The following is a 20,301-nucleotide window of genomic DNA, read 5'->3' as shown; positions in this document are numbered from 1 at the left end:
TTTTATTTGTTTAGACGTTATGTGCATCATCTTGCACAACACCAAAAATGACCTAAATTTACCTCAAAAATATGAGGAAACATTTGAAAAGTAAAAATAAAAAAACAAACTTTTTGGCCTTTAAGCAAATACAACCTGCTCGTCAGTGAGTGTCTATCCATGGGCCAGGACTGGCAGGAATATGGAAATGTAATAATGCGGCTTTTGTAGCATTAGTGTACGCTTGAAAATTTTGGAAAAATTTACTACGGTATAGAAATTGAAGTTGTGCTGGAAAAGTAATCAAGACTTTAGCTAAGATCAAGACCGCAGGGTGCAGCCTGTTCAACCAGGCTAGGGACTGGAGAAAAATTCAGGGGACTTCCCCACCTAACAAAGTGCTTGCTGGGACACTCAGCAGAAGCTATTTTACTTCAATGTACTTAAAATCCCTTATAGGGGAGGAAGAATGGAAAGATCCACAGAGCAGCATTCCTCCCACCCCTTGTACTTTATTGCAGAGGTGACTCATACATTAACAGTGTTCCATGCTATGTGAGATCTTTCTCCCCTAACCTCCCACACGTGTGAGGGCTACAGAGAAGGGAGCTGGATTTGCTCCACTGACTACAAAAAGGGGTTAGTAGTACCTTCGGCCTGGGAATAAAAACAGTCAAAAGGAGGAATGGATTTTGCTTTTACATCCATGAATAAAAAACACCACTACCACAACTTGGGAAAGCCAGACCATAAACTCCTACATTATTTTGTGGTTTCAGATAATATCCTGGTTCATGCAATCTCTAATGTAGTAGTTTAAATCATCACCAGAAATCTTCAATGGCATGGTAGCTTTGTAAATTCCCAGCAAATTTACATCTGTTCAGCTGATCAGGTTTGATCCAACTAGCAAGGATTTGAGTTAAAGCAAGAACAGCTTTGTGAAAGGAAAGGATTATATAGGAAGTTTAATAACTCAAGAGTCCACAAATAAAAAACATACATCATCAGACCCTTGTGAGATTCAAGCTTTCCTTTTTTAATAAATCAAACTGCAATGTAAAAAAAACCCACACAAACTGTAAAATATTCCTAAAGTAGAAAAACTATAAAAGATAAAATATAATCAATAAATAATGGAATTGCTAAAACTAAAGCAGTGAAATGAAATAAAACCAAATGGGTAATATTGCATTTAATTCAATTCTCAATGCACTACTTGTACATAAAGCCAATAAGGATTATCAGTAAATTCAGGTTGTCTTGGTTGCTTACGTATCAGTTTTAAAAAAGGATTAAATCATGTTCAAAAAGCAACTTACCTGTGACGTCAGTTTTGATGTCAGCAAGCTTAAAGAGAGGTGCAACTTGTTCATAATAAACATGAGTAGCTTCTCTTTTATGACTGTTTGGGTTAACAAATACTTTTAGGGACTTTGGCCTATTTGGAAAGCCTAAAAAAAGGGGGAAAAAGGCACAAAAGGTTTCAAGACAAATACCATTTGGATATTTTTACAGGTGAATCAAACTTTTTAAGCAAACATCCTTGAGAATACTGGGAAAGCTTTACATTTAAAAAAACCTAAACATTATTAATAAAGTGTTTTTGACTTGATTTGAGGATAGTAGTTATAATAAACCTAGAGGACCTTATTGTCTTCTTGAATGAGTGTGCTCATTATCTTAATCTGACACTTAATCCTGGGGCCACTGAAGCTCTGACCTGCTTATTAGTCTACAGCTAAGAATAACCAGTAGGAACAAGTTAGTCACCATCACCTACTGCCAGTAACAGTGAGTCTGATCTTGAGCTATAAAAACTGAGGACTACTATATAAAGTAACTGTTTCTTTGGTACTTCTCTTCAATGTATGATTTGAACAAATTCATAATGAATTCTAAAGTAAATTAATATCTGTACATGCATGCTCTCTAATAGAGATACCTACACATACATGTGCTCTGTGCCGTACTGCCTTCAAGTGTAAATTCAGAAAACATGTAGTACAGTTTGTTATTTAATTGTAAGCTTGCACAAGGGTTCAAGAAGGTTGCAAGGGAACAGCATTAATACTAGCAGAGCTGCTGAGCATAATGCTTTCAATATGAAAGTGCCTTACGCTCAGTTGTACTAAGTGAAAAAATTATCTCCAAAGCCAGAAAGAGACATAACTAAAAATTTTACTTCTCACCCTAAAAGGGACAATAGTTCAATCCTTAAAACCAGCTACATCTTGCAATTGCTGATTAGGATCCCCGCCCTTTCTTCACTCGCTTTACTTCGAAGATTGAAAAGGAATAACACAAAACATCTGAACATTCACCTGAACATTTGAATTTTAAACCGTGCCTATACCATACTCTAAGAGACTCAATAAATGCTAATAATAAAGCTATTTCAATGTCAAGGAAAAAAGATAATTTTTGCATTGAAGACTTTTCCAAGTATCAAAACCTTGAAAACTCTAGGAATAAAAATTAGCACTACTAACCCATTTGTCTTGATGAATGTAAATTAAAGGACTAAAATTATTAAAGAACATTTACTGTATATATTCATCTTCACTGATAACTGAAAGGAAGTATAGAAAATCAAGCTCAGTTCTTCAAATGTTGATATATAATCTTGTCAAGATTAGCTATGAGCACCAAAATTAAGGAAACAAACAAAATAACCTGATGCTGGAGGAAGCAAATGTTAATCACAAATCTCTTTTTCTATAAAAGCCTACAGTAACTTCAAAACTAGTTAATCCAAAATGAGTACCCTACAAAACTAGAGAGACTACTATGACAGTGGCTCAGCATGTTTACTGTACAAATTTACAGTAAATGGTCTGATCTGCTCTTCATTCATCATTGCAACAGTCTGGCAGAGTGAATCACTTTTGATAATTATCCCTTGAAATACTGAGGGCCTCCTGGATGATATGCAACTAGAATAGGCACAATAGGAACATGAAGCAAAAAAAATACTTGACAGAACTGAACCTTCTTGAGTGTTATACGTGTTTTAGAGATTTTGGTCATGTGTACATTTGAGAATCAGTTTCAGATACCGGAGCAATTATACTTTAATTTAAAGACTAATTAGAGTTCAGCCACCCCAGATGATCTGTACTTTTACTGGCATTTAGTTTCCTTGTTTTTCAGATTCCTCACATTATGGTGACAGCCCTTCAAGCAGAAGGTGTCTGGACAGAGTTACTTTTAGAGTCTTTCTACTCCTTCCTTGAATAGGCCAGGATGTGTCTTTTGGTCCCAACCACTGGTCAGAAAGGTCTCGAACTAGAAATGTACTGCCTTCATCATGTTCCCAAAATCTATTGTTCTGTAGTTGAAGAACTTCATTCTTAAACATAGACCCTAGTAATACAAGACAATGCCATGCCACTGTAGTGTAGGCTATCCTAATTCAGTTTTAAACAGCATATTTATTAACCAATATCTTTACTATAAGTCATTTGGTATAAAATTTTATGTATGCACCTCTCAAATAAAGCCATAGACATGTATGAAATAGCAACAACATAGTAACAGAGTAGAAAAATGTTTATTTCTATTCCAGTTTGAATAATTTCTTAAATAAACTCCCAACCTCAAGGCCTTGCTGAAGTGAATCTCTAGGTTCATTGTAAAAATCATTGACCCTCTTTCTCTGAGGTAGATAAAGGTTGGCACTCTGATTGCCAACCTCCCTCCCTCCCCCCAGTCAAATGAGCTATTTCCCTTGTAAGTAAACATGATAAACAGCAAAAAGCACAAATCAAGACTATAAGTGAGACATGAAATTTGCCCCTGTAGATGATGCTATTAATGAGCTGCCTGCAGGGCTCTTCCTTTTACTCTTTTCTACTGGTAACATTCAAACACCATGAGAAGCAAAGTTATTCACCTTGTGCAGTAACTGGAGTTCTTGGAGGTGTGTGTCTGTCCCGCCTTCCCGCCCTCTGGGTGCTCCATCCCAAGCGTGCATGCACCTCTGTTCCTTTGATCAGAGATTTTTGGTAGTGCCCATTCAGCCTGCGCACACACCTCACACATCCTCATGCCCTGCAATGAGAATATATAGGGCTGCACAGGCAAACTGCCCTCAGTTCCTTCTCTACTGAAAAGTCCTGCAAAGTAAATTCTAAACCAGGGATCAGCAACCTTTCAGAAGTGGTGTGCCAAGTCTTCATTTATTCACTCTAATTTAAGGTTTTGTGTGCCAGTAATACATTTTAACATTTTTAGAAGGTCTCTTTCTAATAAGTATAATATATAACTAAACTATTGTATGTAAAGTAAATAAGGTTTTTAAAATGTTTAAGAAGCGTAATTTAAAATTAAATTAAAATGCAAAGCCCCCCGGACCAGTGGCCAGGACCCGGGCAGTGCCACTGAAAATCAGCTCGCGTGCTGCCTTCGGTTGCCTACCCCTGTTCTAAGCAAAGGGAAAGGAGGTGGGTAATGGAGCACCAATAGGGATATACATCTCAAAAAGTGTTCCAGTTACTGCACAAGATGAGTAAGCACTTCTTCAAGCAGTGTCCCTCTGGGGGCTCCACTTAAGGTGATTCCTGAGCAGTATTCCCATAGGCAGGACGGTGCTTCGGAGCAGAGTCTAGTATTGAGCACAGAACTGCATTTCCAGCTGCAACATCTGATCTAGAGGCATGAACCAAAAGCACAGAGTTGCAGCTCTGCAAATTTCAGTCACAGGAAGATCCTTGAGTAACATAGACACAGACTGCAGACTCTAGAAGGAGGCTGAATGTTGGCAGTCTCATAACATGAGATAAATACACCCAAAAATCCACCTCAAGAGTCTCTGGATGGAGATTGTGGATCCTTTGGATCTGTCTGCAAATCAACACAGTTTGGGAGGCTTTCTGAATGGTTTGGTTCTGTCCAAATAGAAGGACAATGCCCTTCTGATATCCAAGATAAGGAAGATTTTTGCCTACTCTGATGTGGTTTCAGGAAAAAAAAAACTGAGAGATGAATGGTTTGGTTGATGTGAAATTCAGAAGACACTTTAGGTAAAAATTTAGGATGTGGTTGTAATGAAACCTTTTCCTTGAAGAACACTGAAAAACTGGCAGGATCTGACATTAAAACCCTCACCCTGCAGTCAGAAGTGATGGCCACCAAGACAGCTGTTTTCATGGACAGGCAAAACAAAAAACATGTACCTAATGGCTCAAAAGAGTTTTAAGACAAAATAAGGTTTAAATCCCATATTGGACTAGGTTCTCTAATCTATGGAAAATGATTCATCAGTCTGTGATGGGTTGGGTCACAGAGAGCCCCTTGGGACTGATGTGCTGAGACTACCTCTGAGGACATTTTCCCTGCCAGCTTGGGACTTCAGAACTCTGTCTCATTGAGCCAGATACGCTAATCTGCTGCAACACAGACCTAGGGTCTGACCCACAACCCCAAAGCTGCGGACTTAAGCTGTTTTCAGTTAGCAAGTGCTTCTATCTCTAGCACCCTAGACACCCAGCTCCCAATGGGATCCAAACCCCAAGATAATCTGTTTTATTCTGTATAAAGCTTATACAGGGTAAACTCAAATTGTCCAACCTCTATAACACTGATAGAGAGATATACACAGCTGTTTTCTCCCACAAAGTAATTAAGCAAAAAGTAAAAGCAGCAAAGAGTCCTGTGGCACCTTATAGACTAACAGAAGTATTGGAGCATGAGCTTTCGTGGGTGAATACCCACTTTGTCGGATGCATGCTCCAATATGTCTGTTAGTCTATAAGGTGCCACAGGACTCTTTGCTGCTTTTACAGATCCAGACAAACACGGCTACCCCTCTGATACTAAGCAAAAAGTGATTTTATTAAGTAAATAAGGTAGGATTTAAGTAGTTCCAAGTAATAACAGACAGAACAAAGTGAGCTACCAAGCAAAATTAAATAAAACACGCAAGTCTAAGCCTAATACATTTAAGAAACTGATTACAGATAAACATATCACCCTCAGTGATGTTCCAATAAGCTTCTTTCACAGACTGGACTCCTTCCTAGTTTGGGTCCAGCAATCACTCACACACCGGTAGTTACTGTTCTTTGTTCCAATTTCTTTCAGGCATCTCTTTGGGGTGGAGAGGGCATCTCTTGAGCCAGCTGGAGACAAAAATAGAGAGGCTTTCAAGGCCTTTTATATTCTCTCTCTTGTGGGCGGAAACCCCATTGTTCTTCTGTGCAAAGTCAGAGCAACAAAAATGGAGTCTTGTAGCCACCGGCGCAAGTGACATGTCCATGAAGATTCAGCTTTTTGCAGGCCGACGCCATTGTTTACATGTTAGTTTGAATGTTCCCAGGAAAGCTCAGATGTGGATTGGCGTCTCCCAAAGATTGATTGGGCACTTACTGAGAATAGTCGTTTCTCAAGAAGCTGACCAAATACTTCACTGAAGCTACTTAGAATCAAACACATTGAGATACAAGTCCATAGCCAATATTCATAACTTCAAATACAAAAACAATACGTACAGACAGCATAATCATAACCAGAAAATTACAACCATTCTAAAGACACCCTTTCTTGACTTCCTTTGGACAACATTTGGTGCAACTATAGGACTTTGGTTGCAACAACAATCTATACGGTCACAGTTCATGTCCATAACATCTCACAGCCCTCTGACATAGTAGTTGAAAGCAGCTATCAAATCCCCCCCATCATTCTTCTGCAGACTAAACAATCCCAGTTCCCTCAGCCTCTCCTCATAAGTCATGTGCTCCAGCCCCCTAATCATTTTGGTTGCCCTCTGCTTGACTTTCCAATTTTTCCATATCCTTCTTGTAGTGTGGGTCCCAAAACTGGACACAGTACTCCAGATGAGGCCTCACCAATGCCAAATAGAGGGGAATGATCACATCCCTCGATCTGCTGGCAGTGCCCCTACTTGTATAGCCCAAAATGCCGTTAGCCTTCTTGGCAACATATCCTTGGCAATATGACCTGAAAGGGGGTTCCAAAGAGGATGGATCTAGACTGTTCTCAGTGGTAGCAGAGGACAGAACAAGGAGTAATGGTCTCAAGTTGCAGTGGAGGAGGTTTAGGTTGGATATTAGGGGAAAAAAACGGTTACTTACCTTTGTAACTGTTGTTCTTCGAGATGTGTTGCTCATATCCATTCCAGTTAGGTGTGTGCACGCCGCGTGCACTTTCGTCAGAAGACTTTTACCCTAGCAACCCCAGTGGGTCGGCTGAGCGCCCCCTGGAGTGGCGCCATAACGGCACCGCATATATACCTCAGCCGACCCACCCGACCCTCAGTTCCTTCTTGCCGGCTACTCCGACAGTGGGGAAGGAGGGTGGGTGTGGAATGGATATGAGCAACACATCTCGAAGAACAGTTACAAAGGTAAGTAACCGTTTTTTCTTCTTCAAGTGATTGCTCATATCCATTCCAGTTAGGTGAATCCCAAGCCTTACCTAGGCGGTGGTTCGGAGTGAGACGTGGCGGTATGCAGGACCGCAGAGCCAAAGGCTGCGTCACCTCTCGACTGTTGGACCAGGGCGTAGTGTGAGGCAAAAGTATGGACGGATGACCAGGTCGCCGCTCTGCATATCTCTTGTATGGGTACTTGCGCCAGAAAGGCAGCGGAGGACGCCTGGGCCCTGGTAGAGTGGGCGGTGAGATGGCCCAAGGGGACATTAGCCAAGTTATAGCAGGTGCGAATGCACTCTGTGAGCCACGAGGAGATTCGCTGCGATGAGACAGGAAGGCCTCTCATCCGGTCAGCAATTGCCACAAACAGTTGCGGGGATTTGCGGAACGGTCTTGTCCGATCAACATAGAAAGCCAACGCCCTGCGAACATCGAGGGAGTGAAGTCGTTGTTCTCTCGGAGATGCGTGAGGCTTTGGAAAGAAAACTGGCAGGAAGATATCCTGGTTAATGTGAAAGGCGGACACTACCTTCGGGAGAAACGCCGGATGTGGGCGTAGCTGTACCTTGTCCTTATGGAAAACGGTGTATGGCGGGTCCACCATGAGCGCCTTGAGCTCAGAGACTCGTCTGGCGGATGTGATAGCCACGAGAAAAAATGTCTTCCATGAGAGGTACAGCAAGGAGCAGGTGGCCAGCGGCTCGAAGGGTGGAGACATGAGCCTGTTGAGGACCAGATTGAGGTCCCAGGTGGGAGTCGGATGACGAACCTGGGGGTAGAGACGATCAAGGCCCTTTCTGAAGCGAGTAGTCAGCGGGTGAGAGAACAGCGTATATCCCCCTTCACCGGGGTGGAAAGCGGAGATGGCCGCTAAGTGCACTTTGATGGAGGACAGCGCAAGACCTTGTTGTTTTAGCGACCAGAGATAGTCCAGGATCATCGGAAGCGGGAGTTCCGAAGGAATAGCGTCCCGCGCTTGAGCCCAGCAAGCGAAGCACTTCCACTTGGCCAGGTAGGTAGATTGAGTGGAAGGCTTTCTGCTGCTCAATAAAACGTGCTGCACGGGAGCAGAGCAGTGCAACTCCGTCTGGTCTAGCCACTGAGAAGCCACGCCGTGAGGTGGAGGGCCGGCAGGTCTGGGTGACGGAGTGTGCCGTGATCTTGTGTTATCAGATCCGGGTGAAGCGGCAGAGGAATTGGGCTGGCTACCGACAGGCGGAGCAGCGTGGTGAACCAGTGTTGCCTGGGCCACGCTGGCGCAATTAAGATGAGACGTGCCTTGTCCCGTCGGATCTTCAGCAGGACCTTGTGTATGAGGGGAAACGGAGGAAAGGCGTAGAACAGGTGACGAGTCCATGGAAGGTGAAACGCGTCTGACAGAGAGCCCGGTGCCAGACCTTGAAAGGAGCAAAACTTCTGGCATTTGCGGTTCAATCGGGACGCAAACAAGTCTACGTGGGGAAATCCCCACTGTCGGAAAATGGAATGAGCGATGTCTGCTCTCAGCGACCACTCATGGCAGAGAAAGGACCTGCTCAGGCGATCCGCGATGGTGTTCTTGACGCCAGGAAGGAATGACGCTACTAGATGTATCGAGTGGGCTATGCAGAATTCCCACAGTAGCATCGCCTCGTCGCAGAGGGGGGATGAGCGGGTCCCGCCTTGCTTGTTGATATAGTACATGGCCGTTGTGTTGTCCGTAAAGACTGAGACACAACGGCCGTGGAGGCGAGTCTGGAACGCTTGGCAGGCCAGGCGTACTGCCCGGAGCTCCCTGACGTTGATGTGCATGTTTAACTCCTGCAGCGACCAAAGACCTTGAGTCTGAAGATCGCCGAGATGGGCTCCCCATCCAAGGGACGAGGCATCCGTTGTCAGAGACAGGGAAGGTTGAGGAGCCTGGAATGGGACGCCCGCACATACGTTGGACGGGGTCAGCCACCAATCCAGGGATTGAAGGACACCCGCTGGGATGGTGAGTATGGTATCCAGGGGGTCCCTGTGTGGGCGGTACCTGGAATGGAGCCACAGCTGAAGCGGGCGGAGGCGGAGCCTGGCAAATGGGGTGACGTGTGTGCAAGCCGCCATATGACCGAGGAGGCGGAGGCAAGCACAGGCCGAGGTCATGCGAGAGGCCTGAAGGTCGCGGATCAGCTGCGTAAGGGCCTGGAACCGAACCTGCGGAAGGAATGCTCTGGCCAGAGCGGAGTCCAGGGTCGCGGCAATAAAATCCAACCTCTGAGTTGGAACTAAGGTGGACTTCTCTATGTTGAGAAGTAGGCCTAGGCGCGTGAATAAGTCCTTGATCTCTGTGACATGTTGCTGGACCGTGGCCTGCGAGTCCCCCCTGATGAGCCAGTCGACCAGGTAGGGAAAAACGGAGATGGCGCGTCGATGGAGGTGGGCGGCGACAACGGCCATGCACTTTGTGAACACCCTTGGGACCGTGGAGAGGCCAAAGGGGAGTACCGCAAACTGGAAGTGTAGGTGAGCGATTGTGAAATGGAGGAAGCGTCTGTGCGGTGGGAAGATGGCGATATGAAAATAAGCGTCCTTCATATCGAGGGCGGCATACCAGTCTCCTGAATCCAAAGTAGGAATAATGACCCCGAGGGATACCATGCGGAACTTCAATTTCAGCATGTATGCGTTGAGTCCTCGCAAGTCGAGAATGGGTCGGAGACCTCCTTTGGACTTGGGAATCAAAAAATAACGGGAATAAAACCCCTTGCCCCGTTCCCCGTCCAGAACCCTCTCGACCGCTCCGATGGCTAGGAGCGGATGCACCTCCTGTAAGAGGAGTTGCTCGTGAGAGGGGTCCCCTGAAGAGGGACCGGGAAGGAGGGTGGGAAGGTGGAGGTGAAACGAATTGGAGTTGGTAACCACGTTCCACCGTGCGCAGGACCCAGGCATCGGTGGTCAGCCGGGCCCACGCTGGGAGGAAATAGGAAAGGCGGTTGGAAAAAAGGAGGGAGGAATTGGGAGGAAGAACTGGTATGTCGTCCCCGGGCGCATCTTCAAAAAGACGGTTTAGGCCCCGGTGGTTTAGAGGGGGCTCGCCCTTGGGACGGTTGGTTGCCAGGCCGTCGCCCACGGCCGCCACGACCCCGCCGTCGACCAGAGTCTTGCCTGTAGCGAGGCATATAGTAAGGGCGGTTAAATTGGGGGCGTAACGGACGCCTCTGGGTAGCTGGGGTATGCATCCCCAAAGTGCGGATGATAACCCTGTTGTCCTTTAGATTTTGAAGCTTGGAGTCCGTCTTTTCTGAAAAGAGCTCCTTCGAATCAAAAGGAAGGTCCTGAATGGTATATTGAACCTCAGGGGGAAGTGTCAAACTCTGGAGCCAAGAGATCCGGCGCATGGTAACGCCCGAGGCTACAGTACGTGCCACCGAGTCAGCCGCGTCTAAGGAGGCCTGTAAGGAGGTGCGTGCTACCTTTTTGCCTTCTTCTACAAAGGCCACAAACTCCTGTCGGGAATCCTGAGGCAGGAGCTCTTTATATTTTTCTACCTCAGCCCAAGTGTCATGGCTGTAGCGGCTGAGCAAGGCCTGCTGGTTAGCCACACGGATCTGTAGGGCACCGGCAGAGTAGACCTTGCGACCAAGCAAGTCCATGCGCTTGGCCTCCTTTGACTTAGGAGCCGGGCCCTGCTGGCCGTTGCACTCTTTGTCGTTGACCGACTGCACTACTAAGGACGAGGGGGCAGGGTGCACATACAAATGTTCGTATCCCCTGGAAGGGACCATGTATCTGCGTTCCACCCCTCGGGCTGTGGGCGCAATAGACGACGGAGTCTGCCACAAGGTATCAGCGTTCGCCTGGATAGTCCTTATGAAGGGAAGAGCTATGCGGGTTGGAGCGTCCGCGGACAAAATGTTCCCTATTGGGTCACTGACTTCCGATACCTCCTCAGCCTGGAGATCCATTCGCAGTGCCACCCTGCGAAGGAGCTCTTGGTGCGCCCTTAAGTCATTTGGCGGGGGACCCGCGGATGACGAGCCTGCCACCGCCTCATCTGGGGGAGAGGAGGAGGAAGAATGGCGTCTTGGTTAGCATCCGGCCCCTGTAAAGGTTCCTGTCCCAGAGGTTCCTGGGCAGGCTGAGCCCCTTCGTCTGCACCGGATGGCACCTGGGGGGCGGCTTACGGTAGCCTCTGGGACGCGTGGCTCATGCGATACAGCGCGCATAGGAGGCACAGGAGGGCCTTGGCTTTGGTGGTAGGGCCAAGGAGTCCAATAACCCCACTGATTTGGGTCCTGGTCCGCAGGATGGGATTGCCGGAAAACTCCCGAAGGGACCTGATAGTCGTGGTCATCGACATAGTAGCTGTCGGCGTGTGAGGAGGCCGAAGCGTGCCGAGAGGGCCAAGGAGGAGCAGATAAGCCTTCCACCGAAGTGCCTACAGATCTCATTTCCCGCCTTTGTGGTGAACGGTGCTGGGAGGCATCTCGGTACCGAGAGCAGGAGCGAGAATGGGACCTGCGACCAGTGCGGTGCCGGGAGGTCGAGCGGGATCTCCACGATCGGTGCCGGGAGCGACTCCACAAGTAGCGGCGGCCATAGCGGTACCGAGAACTGGATCGGTGCCGGGAGTGACGGGTCGGAGATCGAGAGAACGACCGGTGCCGCGAGTCCGACCGGTGCCGCGTGGTTGAGCGGTGCCGGGACTGCGAGCGGCAGTGCGATCGCCGGCCAGATCGGGATCGGCGCCGAGAATGGGAACGGGTTCGGTGCTGGCCAGAGTCGGTGCCAGCAGGTGGCCTAAACATTGACGGCTTGCCCATGGAGCGGGGCGCCCGCACCGGCAGCGCCGGGGGCGGTGACACAACCGGTTCTGTCAGCACAACGAGGTCCTGTGCCGCCTCGAAGGTCTCAGGAGTCGATGGCAGTGGCATCTCAACCGAGGCCGGAGCCGGGGAGGCTACAGGTGCCGGGCTCGACGGCCTCTCAGGGGCCGGAGTCGCCGGTGCTGGCAGAAGCGTCTGCGGCAGAGGAACCAGTGCCGCGGCAGGTTTTGGTGCCGGGCGGTCCGGACAGGGCGCACTCTGTGGCTTCGGAGCCGGCGGTGCCGTGGAGGCAGCGGCCTTTCCTTTCTTTGCCCTCGGCGAGAGAGAGCATCTTTGGGCTGGTTTCGGTGCCGATGACGGTTTCGGTGGCACCGCAGAGTGGCCCGGCGCCATGGCGGTGCTGCGAGAGCCCTTCGGGGCAGCGGGCGGTGCCGCGGCCGGAGGGGTTAAGGCTGCCTCCATTAGGAGCTGTTTCAGCCTAATGTCTCTCTCCCTCTTAGTGCGAGGCTTAAAGGCCTTGCAAATTGGGCACTTAGTAGATAAGTGCGACTCTCCTAAGCACTTTAAACAGGAGCTATGAGGATCTCCTGTGGGCATAGGCCTGCGGCAGGCCGAGCACGGCTTGAAACCCGGGGAGCCGGGCATACGCTCCGGTCCCGGATGCGGGTGGGGCTAACCCCCAAACCTGCTAAATATCTACACTAAACTGATTTTAAACTATCAAAAATAAGAAAACCTAAGCTAAGCTAAGAACTATGTACAATTTTTTTACAGAGAAAACTATGAGGAAGCTAGGGAAGCGGAGGTCAGACAAGCTGCACTCTGCTGTTCCAACGACCGACACGGGCGGTAAGAAGGAACTGAGGGTCGGGTGGGTCGGCTGAGGTATATATGCGGTGCCGTTATGGCACCACTCCAGGGGGCGCTCAGCCGACCCACTGGGGTTGCTAGGGTAAAAGTCTTCTGACGAAAGTGCACGCGGCGCGCACACACCTAACTGGAATGGATATGAGCAATCACTCGAAGAAGAACTTTCACTAGGAGGGTGGTGAAGCACTGGAATGGGTTACCTAGGGAGGTGGTGCAATCTCCTTTCTTATAGGTTTTTAAGGTCAGGGTTGACAAAGCCCTGGCTGGGATGATTTAGTTGAGGATTGGTCCTGCTTTGAGCAGGGGGTTGTACTAGATGATCTCCTGAGGTCCGTTCCAACCCTGATATTCTATGGTTCTATAAACTTATCAATGGGTACACCAAAGATGATGCCTCCTCCATTTCTGAAGGTAAGTATATTGTATGGACTCCTTTCAGCTGTTTTACAACTCCTTTTGCACTTCTGTTGAACAGGAAGTCTCTACCCCTGAAAACGATCAAGGAACCATGTCCTGGAGCTGCAGAACTTCCAGATTGGGGTGAAGTATTTGACCAGCAATCTGAAATAAAAGAAAGCAACTGATTGGAAGTCACAGCGGTGGGTGAGAAGCAAGTCAAATGAGATAAGGATACCAAATCAAACGTGTGTCAGCCATCTTGGTACAATCAAAAGGACCCTGTCTTTGGCCTGCTTGATCTTGTTGAGAGTGTGGTGGTGGATAAGAATAAAGAAGGCCCTTGTCCATGAAATGGGCAAGACATTTCCTAGTGATTTAGGATTGAGTCCCCCTTTTGAGCAAAATTTCTTGCACTATGTGTTGACTGCAGGGGCAAAAAAGCCCACATCCAGAAACCATCCATTTAGAAATATGCTGTTGAGGAGTAGTGAATCCAACTCCCATTTTCAGCTCTGGGAGAAGTGTCTGCTGAGGTTGTCAGCTGTTGTGTTCTCTATACCCAGGAGCTAAGAAGCTCACTTACTTAGACTTACATCAACCAAGGTAGATGGAGGTCAAGTTCTTCTGTCTTCAATTCTATTAGAATGGGTAAGAGTATTGTGACTTGCAGAATAAAAAGGAGAACACTGTACCAAAATCTGCATACCAAAAGAGTTATTGTCAACACAATCCATAGGAGGTGATAACTGTTCAACCTCGGTGGTTGAAATCAATGAATAAGGAGATTTCAATGAAAATGAGGAGTCAGTGACCCAGAAGATCTTGATGTGGACAGCTGTCCAGTAGCAGTAAATAATGGGGATTCTGGATCATTCAACATAAGGAAGTCCTTTAAGTATCTAAACTCCTGCAATACTGGTTGTATACAGGAGTTAAATGAGATCTTGTGGAGGCCAGCTTCAGTACTAAGAGAGATACTTGTTTTGATTGTGTTTTGTGCTATGGATGCCAAACACTTGGTATGAGCATGTCTAGGGTCAGATTCTGGCTGTAACCATGTAGAGGTACGGGATGACGGTATTGGTAGCAGGGATACAGAAAGGTCCAATGGCACAGAGCTCTTTGATGTAGTACTTCTACTATGGCTACTCAACGTTGAAAAGGTCTTTGGTACAAAGTGCCGCTTGATAGCAGTATGGCTCTTAGAGGATGCTTTAGAAGTCCTCCTAGTACCAGTGCCACTCGGACCCTGCATAAAACTCCCACTGGGACCTGAGGTCTCCAGAACATTCTTCTCAGACAGTAGCTGGGACTTGTTAGAAGGAAACCTAGTATTCCTACTTTTCTTGTCAATACCCACAAAAGTAGAATGTGAAGCTCTCTGCACTGCAGACACCAATGCATGTACTGCATCCCCTGAGGCTTTCAGTGACTGAGAACTTGACAGGGCACTAAGTGTGCTCAGAGTCCTGTGTACAGAGGGTTCTCTGATAATGGCCCCCCAACCCCCAAGATCTGCTTTTGAAGGAGGAGCAGATCATACACTTACTTACATAATCCCAACTATACACATAAAATGATGGGGTCTAAATTAGCTGTTACCACTCAAGAAAGATCTTGGAGTCACTGTGGATAGTTCTCTGAAAACATCCATTCAATGTGCAGCAGCCGTCAAAAAAGCTAGCACAATGTTGGGAATCGTTAAGAAAGGGATAGATAATAAGACAGAAACTATCATATTGCCTCTATATAATTCCATGATACACCCCCATCTTGAATACTGCATGCAGATGTGGTCACCCCATCTCAAAAAAGATATATTGGAATTGGAAACGGTTCAGAAAAGGGGAACAAAAATTATTAGGGGTATGGAACAGCTGCCATATGAGGAGAGATTAATAAGATTGGGACTTTTCAGCTTGGAAAAGAGATGACTAAGGGGGGATATGATAGAGGTCTATAAAATCATGACTGGTGTGGAGAAAGTAAATAAGGAAGTGTTATTTACTCCTCATAACACAAGAACTAGGGGTCAGCAAATGAAATTAATAGGCAGCAGATTTAAAACAAACAAAAGGAAGTATGTTTTCACACAACACACAGACAACCTGTGGAACTTCTTGCCAGTGGATGTTGTGAAGGCCAAGACTATAACAAAGCTCAAAAAAAGAACTAGATAAGTTCATGGAGGATAGGTCCATCAAAGGCTATTAGCAAGGACAGGCAGGGATGGTGTCCCTAGCCTTTGTTTGCCAGAAAAGCTGGGAATGGGCAACAGGGGATGGATCACTTGATGATTACCTGTTCTGTTCATTCCCTCTGGGGCATCTGGTATGGGCCTCTGCCAGAAGACAGGATACTGGGCTTGATGGACCTTTGGTCTGACCCAGTATGGCCATTCTTATGTACTCATAATATGGGTGTCTCTCAAACAGCAGAGGAACTAAGAACATCCATCACTGACCAGGATAGCTTCCCAGCAGAAGGGACATAGCTTAAAGCCTAGGGATTCTGGCATACCCCAGACCAAACTTCCAGAATAACCCCTCAAACCAGGGGGTGGGGGAAATGGGGAACAATCCCAACAAATAACTAAACTAAACTAAGAACTAAGTCTAAGTAAAGCAGGCACACTCAATGCTCCATCTCAGACCAAAAGCATGGAGAAAGAACCGAGGGAGGTTCACTTGCACAGCCATGTATATCCTCAGTATGGGACACCTGGAGGTGTGAAGTGCATGTTCGGGCTGAATGGACACTCTACCAACTCTCTCTGATTAAAGGCACAAAGACAGATGTGCACCTGAAGTGGAGCATCCTTAGAGACACTGCTCAAATAAGAACCATCAGGTATGGCTCATCCTGGTTATTTTTATCATGTACACCTCTACCCCGATATAATACTGTCCTCAGGAGCCAAAAAAATCTTACCGTGTTATAGGTGAAATCGCGTTATATTGAACTTGCTTTGATCCGCTGGAGCATGCAGCCCCCTCTCCCCCCCCAGAGTGCTGCTTTATTGCTTTATATCCGAATTCGTGTTATATCGTGTCACATTATATCGGGGTAGAAGTGTATATCTTTACATCCTGGAAGAACAATCCTTGGCTTTATGGTATTATCTAAGAGAGCATCAGACAAAACAAATGTGTTCGAAAAAACTTCCGAACAATTCAATTATAAATTTGCATGAAACATCCAGATATATTTCCATAGAATTCTCAAGGAAACCTGATGCTGGGCTCCTTTCCTCTTCCAATATCATGGATCCTCAAAGAATAACTAGCACTCTTGCAGTAGATGAATCCTCAAGAGACATCACTTGAAGGCATGATTCTCCTACAGAAACACATATCTTCACAGAGAGGATACTAATGGCCTGCTCCCTTCTTCCAGGTATATGTTCGTCCTTCCTGAATATCTGTACTTCAAACAGCTCCTGGTAAAATCCACTCAAAAGAAAAGCCATATTTCACCATCCAGAAGACAGTCTGTGTGATTTTGGGTTCAGCTGCTGAAACTGACATTTATAGCATTTGCTATAAAGGTATATGCTTTTATGATGTTTCAATATTGAGTAATATGTGTACTCAATAATGTTAATGATTACTAATTATTTTTATTTTATATTAACTGCTTTGTCAGACTATGAGAAAGCAAAACAAGGAAAGCAATGTAAAAGTATATTGCTGACCCATAACAATAATATCATTATCATAGTGATATAAATAAGCAGTACAGCTGAAAACACAAAGGTTCTCAGGCTGTAACACTTCATAGTTGCCACTATAAGACTGATAACTCAAGTAGTTTACTGTAGAATTACAGTGGCCTCTGATACTATCTTAATATTTTACAAGTGGATCGACTATTAAGAAATAATAAGACTTAAAAATGTAAAATATAACAATATAATTAATTAGAACAAAAGTGAGACAAAAATTCATTTTCATTAATTATTCCTTTGTCTAAAGTATAAAGAGAGAAATCATGCATGCCTGCAGCAGAGGTAGAATCCTATTTTTCCAGTATTTTTACCTGTGAAGTGAGCTGGCATCAACCAACTTGGGGGAAAAATAACTGTTTTAACTTTATACCACATCACCAATTTAATTGTACATAGTCTAATTTGTCCGTAAAATATATATTTAAAAACTATATGAACAAATAAATTTTACTATGAACAAACTGGGGAGAGAAGAGTCAGGGGTTGTGAAGGTTTGTACAGAATTTGTGAAAAGGTGAAGAACTTTGAGCTGTTGGAGAACTGTAGGGCTAAGACATACACAAAGAATGGAGTTATAATTTCATGCCTACCTAGGATCAGGAGAAAGGGCGAGAGAGAGAGAGAGAGAGAGAGAGGGGCAAGAGAGTTAGCAGAATATTGCTACCCCACTTAAAATTTAAAATAGAAAACTTAAAACTTTATTTTTTTAAGATGCCTGTGCCCAAAAAGGACTATGCAAAGTATTAAAGTAATCTGGACATTCAAATGGGGATAGGTATATGGCACATTTTAAAATCTTTTTTAAAAGGTAAAGTTTAGGAGACTTGCATCTGAAAGTTTCATCATTTTACCACAAATTCATGACTGCAATTTTTTTCCCCGATAAAGAATCTAAATTGCAATTCTAAAAATTTACAAATTGGTCTATCATTTAAATCTGGATTATTCTTTTCTTTAAAAAGTGAATTATTATTGATAAGTAGGTTGGAGATATTACATGGATCCTAATGTAATTCTTTGCAACACTAATCATTCACAGGCAAGAGCTGTTAATATAAAGAATAAACCATAATAATGTTATGTTGTGTACAAAATTTCTGCTTTTTAATTTTTATTTTTTTTTACAATGTAGCTGGTTTAGAAAAAACAAGAAGAGCTAACAAACAACAAAATTTTATTTATAAAAAAGTAAGTATCATTGACTTATATTATTGACCAGTCACATGCAATTGATTGTTAAATATTTCAGCATGAAGAAATATACTATACTGATTATATGATTGTGTGTATACTAAATGGTTGCCAATAAACATGACTGGAAGATGGTCATGATAATAAATACTGGTTCAGGGGAACAGTGAAAAAAAAAGTTGCCCATTGCACCGCAAGTGTTAATGCAGCAAATGGGCCTGGACTTCTGAATTACGTATTTGCCAAGAAATAATTTCACTTTTAATGAAAAACTTTGTACAAAAACAAATTATGAATTGAAATCTTCAGAAACTCTCTTGCATTTAATAAATAATGATTGGTAACTCTTATTGCCAACATATACAATAAATAAGATTTACTACTAATCTGCAGCTGACTTCAGTTCTTCAGCCCTCTGGTATCCTCACAAACTGCTATTCTGTTATATTGTTTACCATAGCTCCTCCATCTGAAGTGGACCAGCAATCTAAAACAGAATGGCCAACTGTTCCTCTGGTACTAACACATGTGCTAATATGCACTAGTTTAAACTTGATCTATCAGTGAATCAATGAACCATGAAGGGTGGGGGGTTAATCAGGGTGTTTGGAAAACAAAGGCTCATAGGGCAGCAGAGACGCTACTCTCAGACACACATCTGTGCTGTTTTCAGTACTTAGCTTTATGGCAGTAGGTTTATGTTACAAAAGTTAAGAGCTTGGAATCATGTCACTGTCATGTACATTTATAACTATTTTACACAATAAGCAACGTCAAGTATGTTACGCATAAGAAAAACTAATAAATGTTAAACAAAGATTTGTTAGTGTAACTATGGATACGCACCACTGTTAATGTTACACTAACCAAAGTTAATGTTTAACATTAATAGTATAATTAAAACTTCATGCATGAAGCTGCAGAAATTCACATTAAATCTTAGTGTGCAAAGTGTGCTGCAAAGCAGTACATAAAATATAATACATTCTTATATTAACAGTTACTATATCATTTAGTTTCAAGCTAAATTTTAGACTACCCATTGAAGAAAATAAATACATACATTTAAACTCTCAGGGCCAAAAAGTTAAGGCTTTCTAATATACTTTTATTGAATTTCTAAAAATTCATTTTATTGTAGAATTTATTTTAGAATTTATTGAAATTCTAAAAATGTCTATTTAGAGTCATATCAAATCTATATTATTGCAGATAAAAATATTGCTGAGTATTGTTACATCTCTTTTCTGGGTCTTTTGTTTGTTTCCTACTAACATTTAACAGAACATACACTAATGTGTACTAAAGACCATATTCTCTTAAACAAACACATTGAAAGAAAGCCTTATTTCTTTGTATGTACCCGTATGAATAAAAGCAAAAAAGTCATCCTTCTGAAAATGTTGAGTCTAATTCAGAAAACATAAAATAAGGTATGTACTTATTCTTTGAGGCACTACAGAAAACATGAAAATACATTATAAAACAGAGGTATAAATAACTACACATAGGTGTTCAGCTATGATGAGGCTGAGCATTGTAACATGGACAAGAGAGAGTTGGAACTGAAGTTCTCAGAAAGCTGCACTCTTTACAGACTAGATACTCTTGGAACATACATGATTACACACAAATTGGAAGCTACAGAGCAGTGTTTTTAATCTTTTTGATAGCAGGGACTGGCTTGCTGCCTTCCTAAACTGTGTCAGAGAGAGCTTGAGGATCGGCACCGGGCCATGGACCAATTGTTGAGAAACACTGCTATAGAGAATACTATTCAGAAAGAGGATGAAGGGGGATGGTGAGAGGGAGATTACCACATACCTGGAATATTAATGTAGAAAACCACCCACAAAAAAGCAAAATGAAAATAATGTTTATTTTGCATTTCAGCAAAGGTTTTCAAGAGGTCTTCATCAGAACTGCCTTCAAAATATAATTCTCGTCAA

At 44.3% G+C, this 20,301-nt stretch overlaps 1 protein-coding gene across 5 annotated transcripts in view; it reads right to left on the bottom strand.

Moving 5' to 3' along the window:
* CERKL (ceramide kinase like) overlaps positions 1-20,301 on the bottom strand; it is a 92,378-nt gene that overhangs the window by 35,888 nt on the left and 36,189 nt on the right. For 4 of the 5 annotated variants that reach the window (XR_005586150.1, XM_039494434.1, XM_039494432.1 and 1 more), the window contains one exon: positions 1,302-1,433. The exons of the other annotated variant lie outside the window; for it this stretch is intronic. Coding sequence is in view for 3 of the 4 variants with exons in the window: in XM_039494434.1 (XP_039350368.1) it covers positions 1,302-1,433 (132 nt within the window). In the remaining variant the exon portion in view is untranslated. The remainder of the gene's footprint in view (positions 1-1,301; positions 1,434-20,301) is intronic. 5 annotated transcript variants of the gene reach the window in all.

This window comes from Mauremys reevesii, linkage group 11 (assembly GCF_016161935.1).
Source record: "Mauremys reevesii isolate NIE-2019 linkage group 11, ASM1616193v1, whole genome shotgun sequence".
In the NCBI taxonomy this organism is placed as follows: domain Eukaryota; kingdom Metazoa; phylum Chordata; order Testudines; family Geoemydidae; genus Mauremys; species Mauremys reevesii.
The sequence above is the reverse complement of the archived record's forward strand: the minus strand, read 5'-3'. Positions and strand labels throughout refer to the sequence as shown.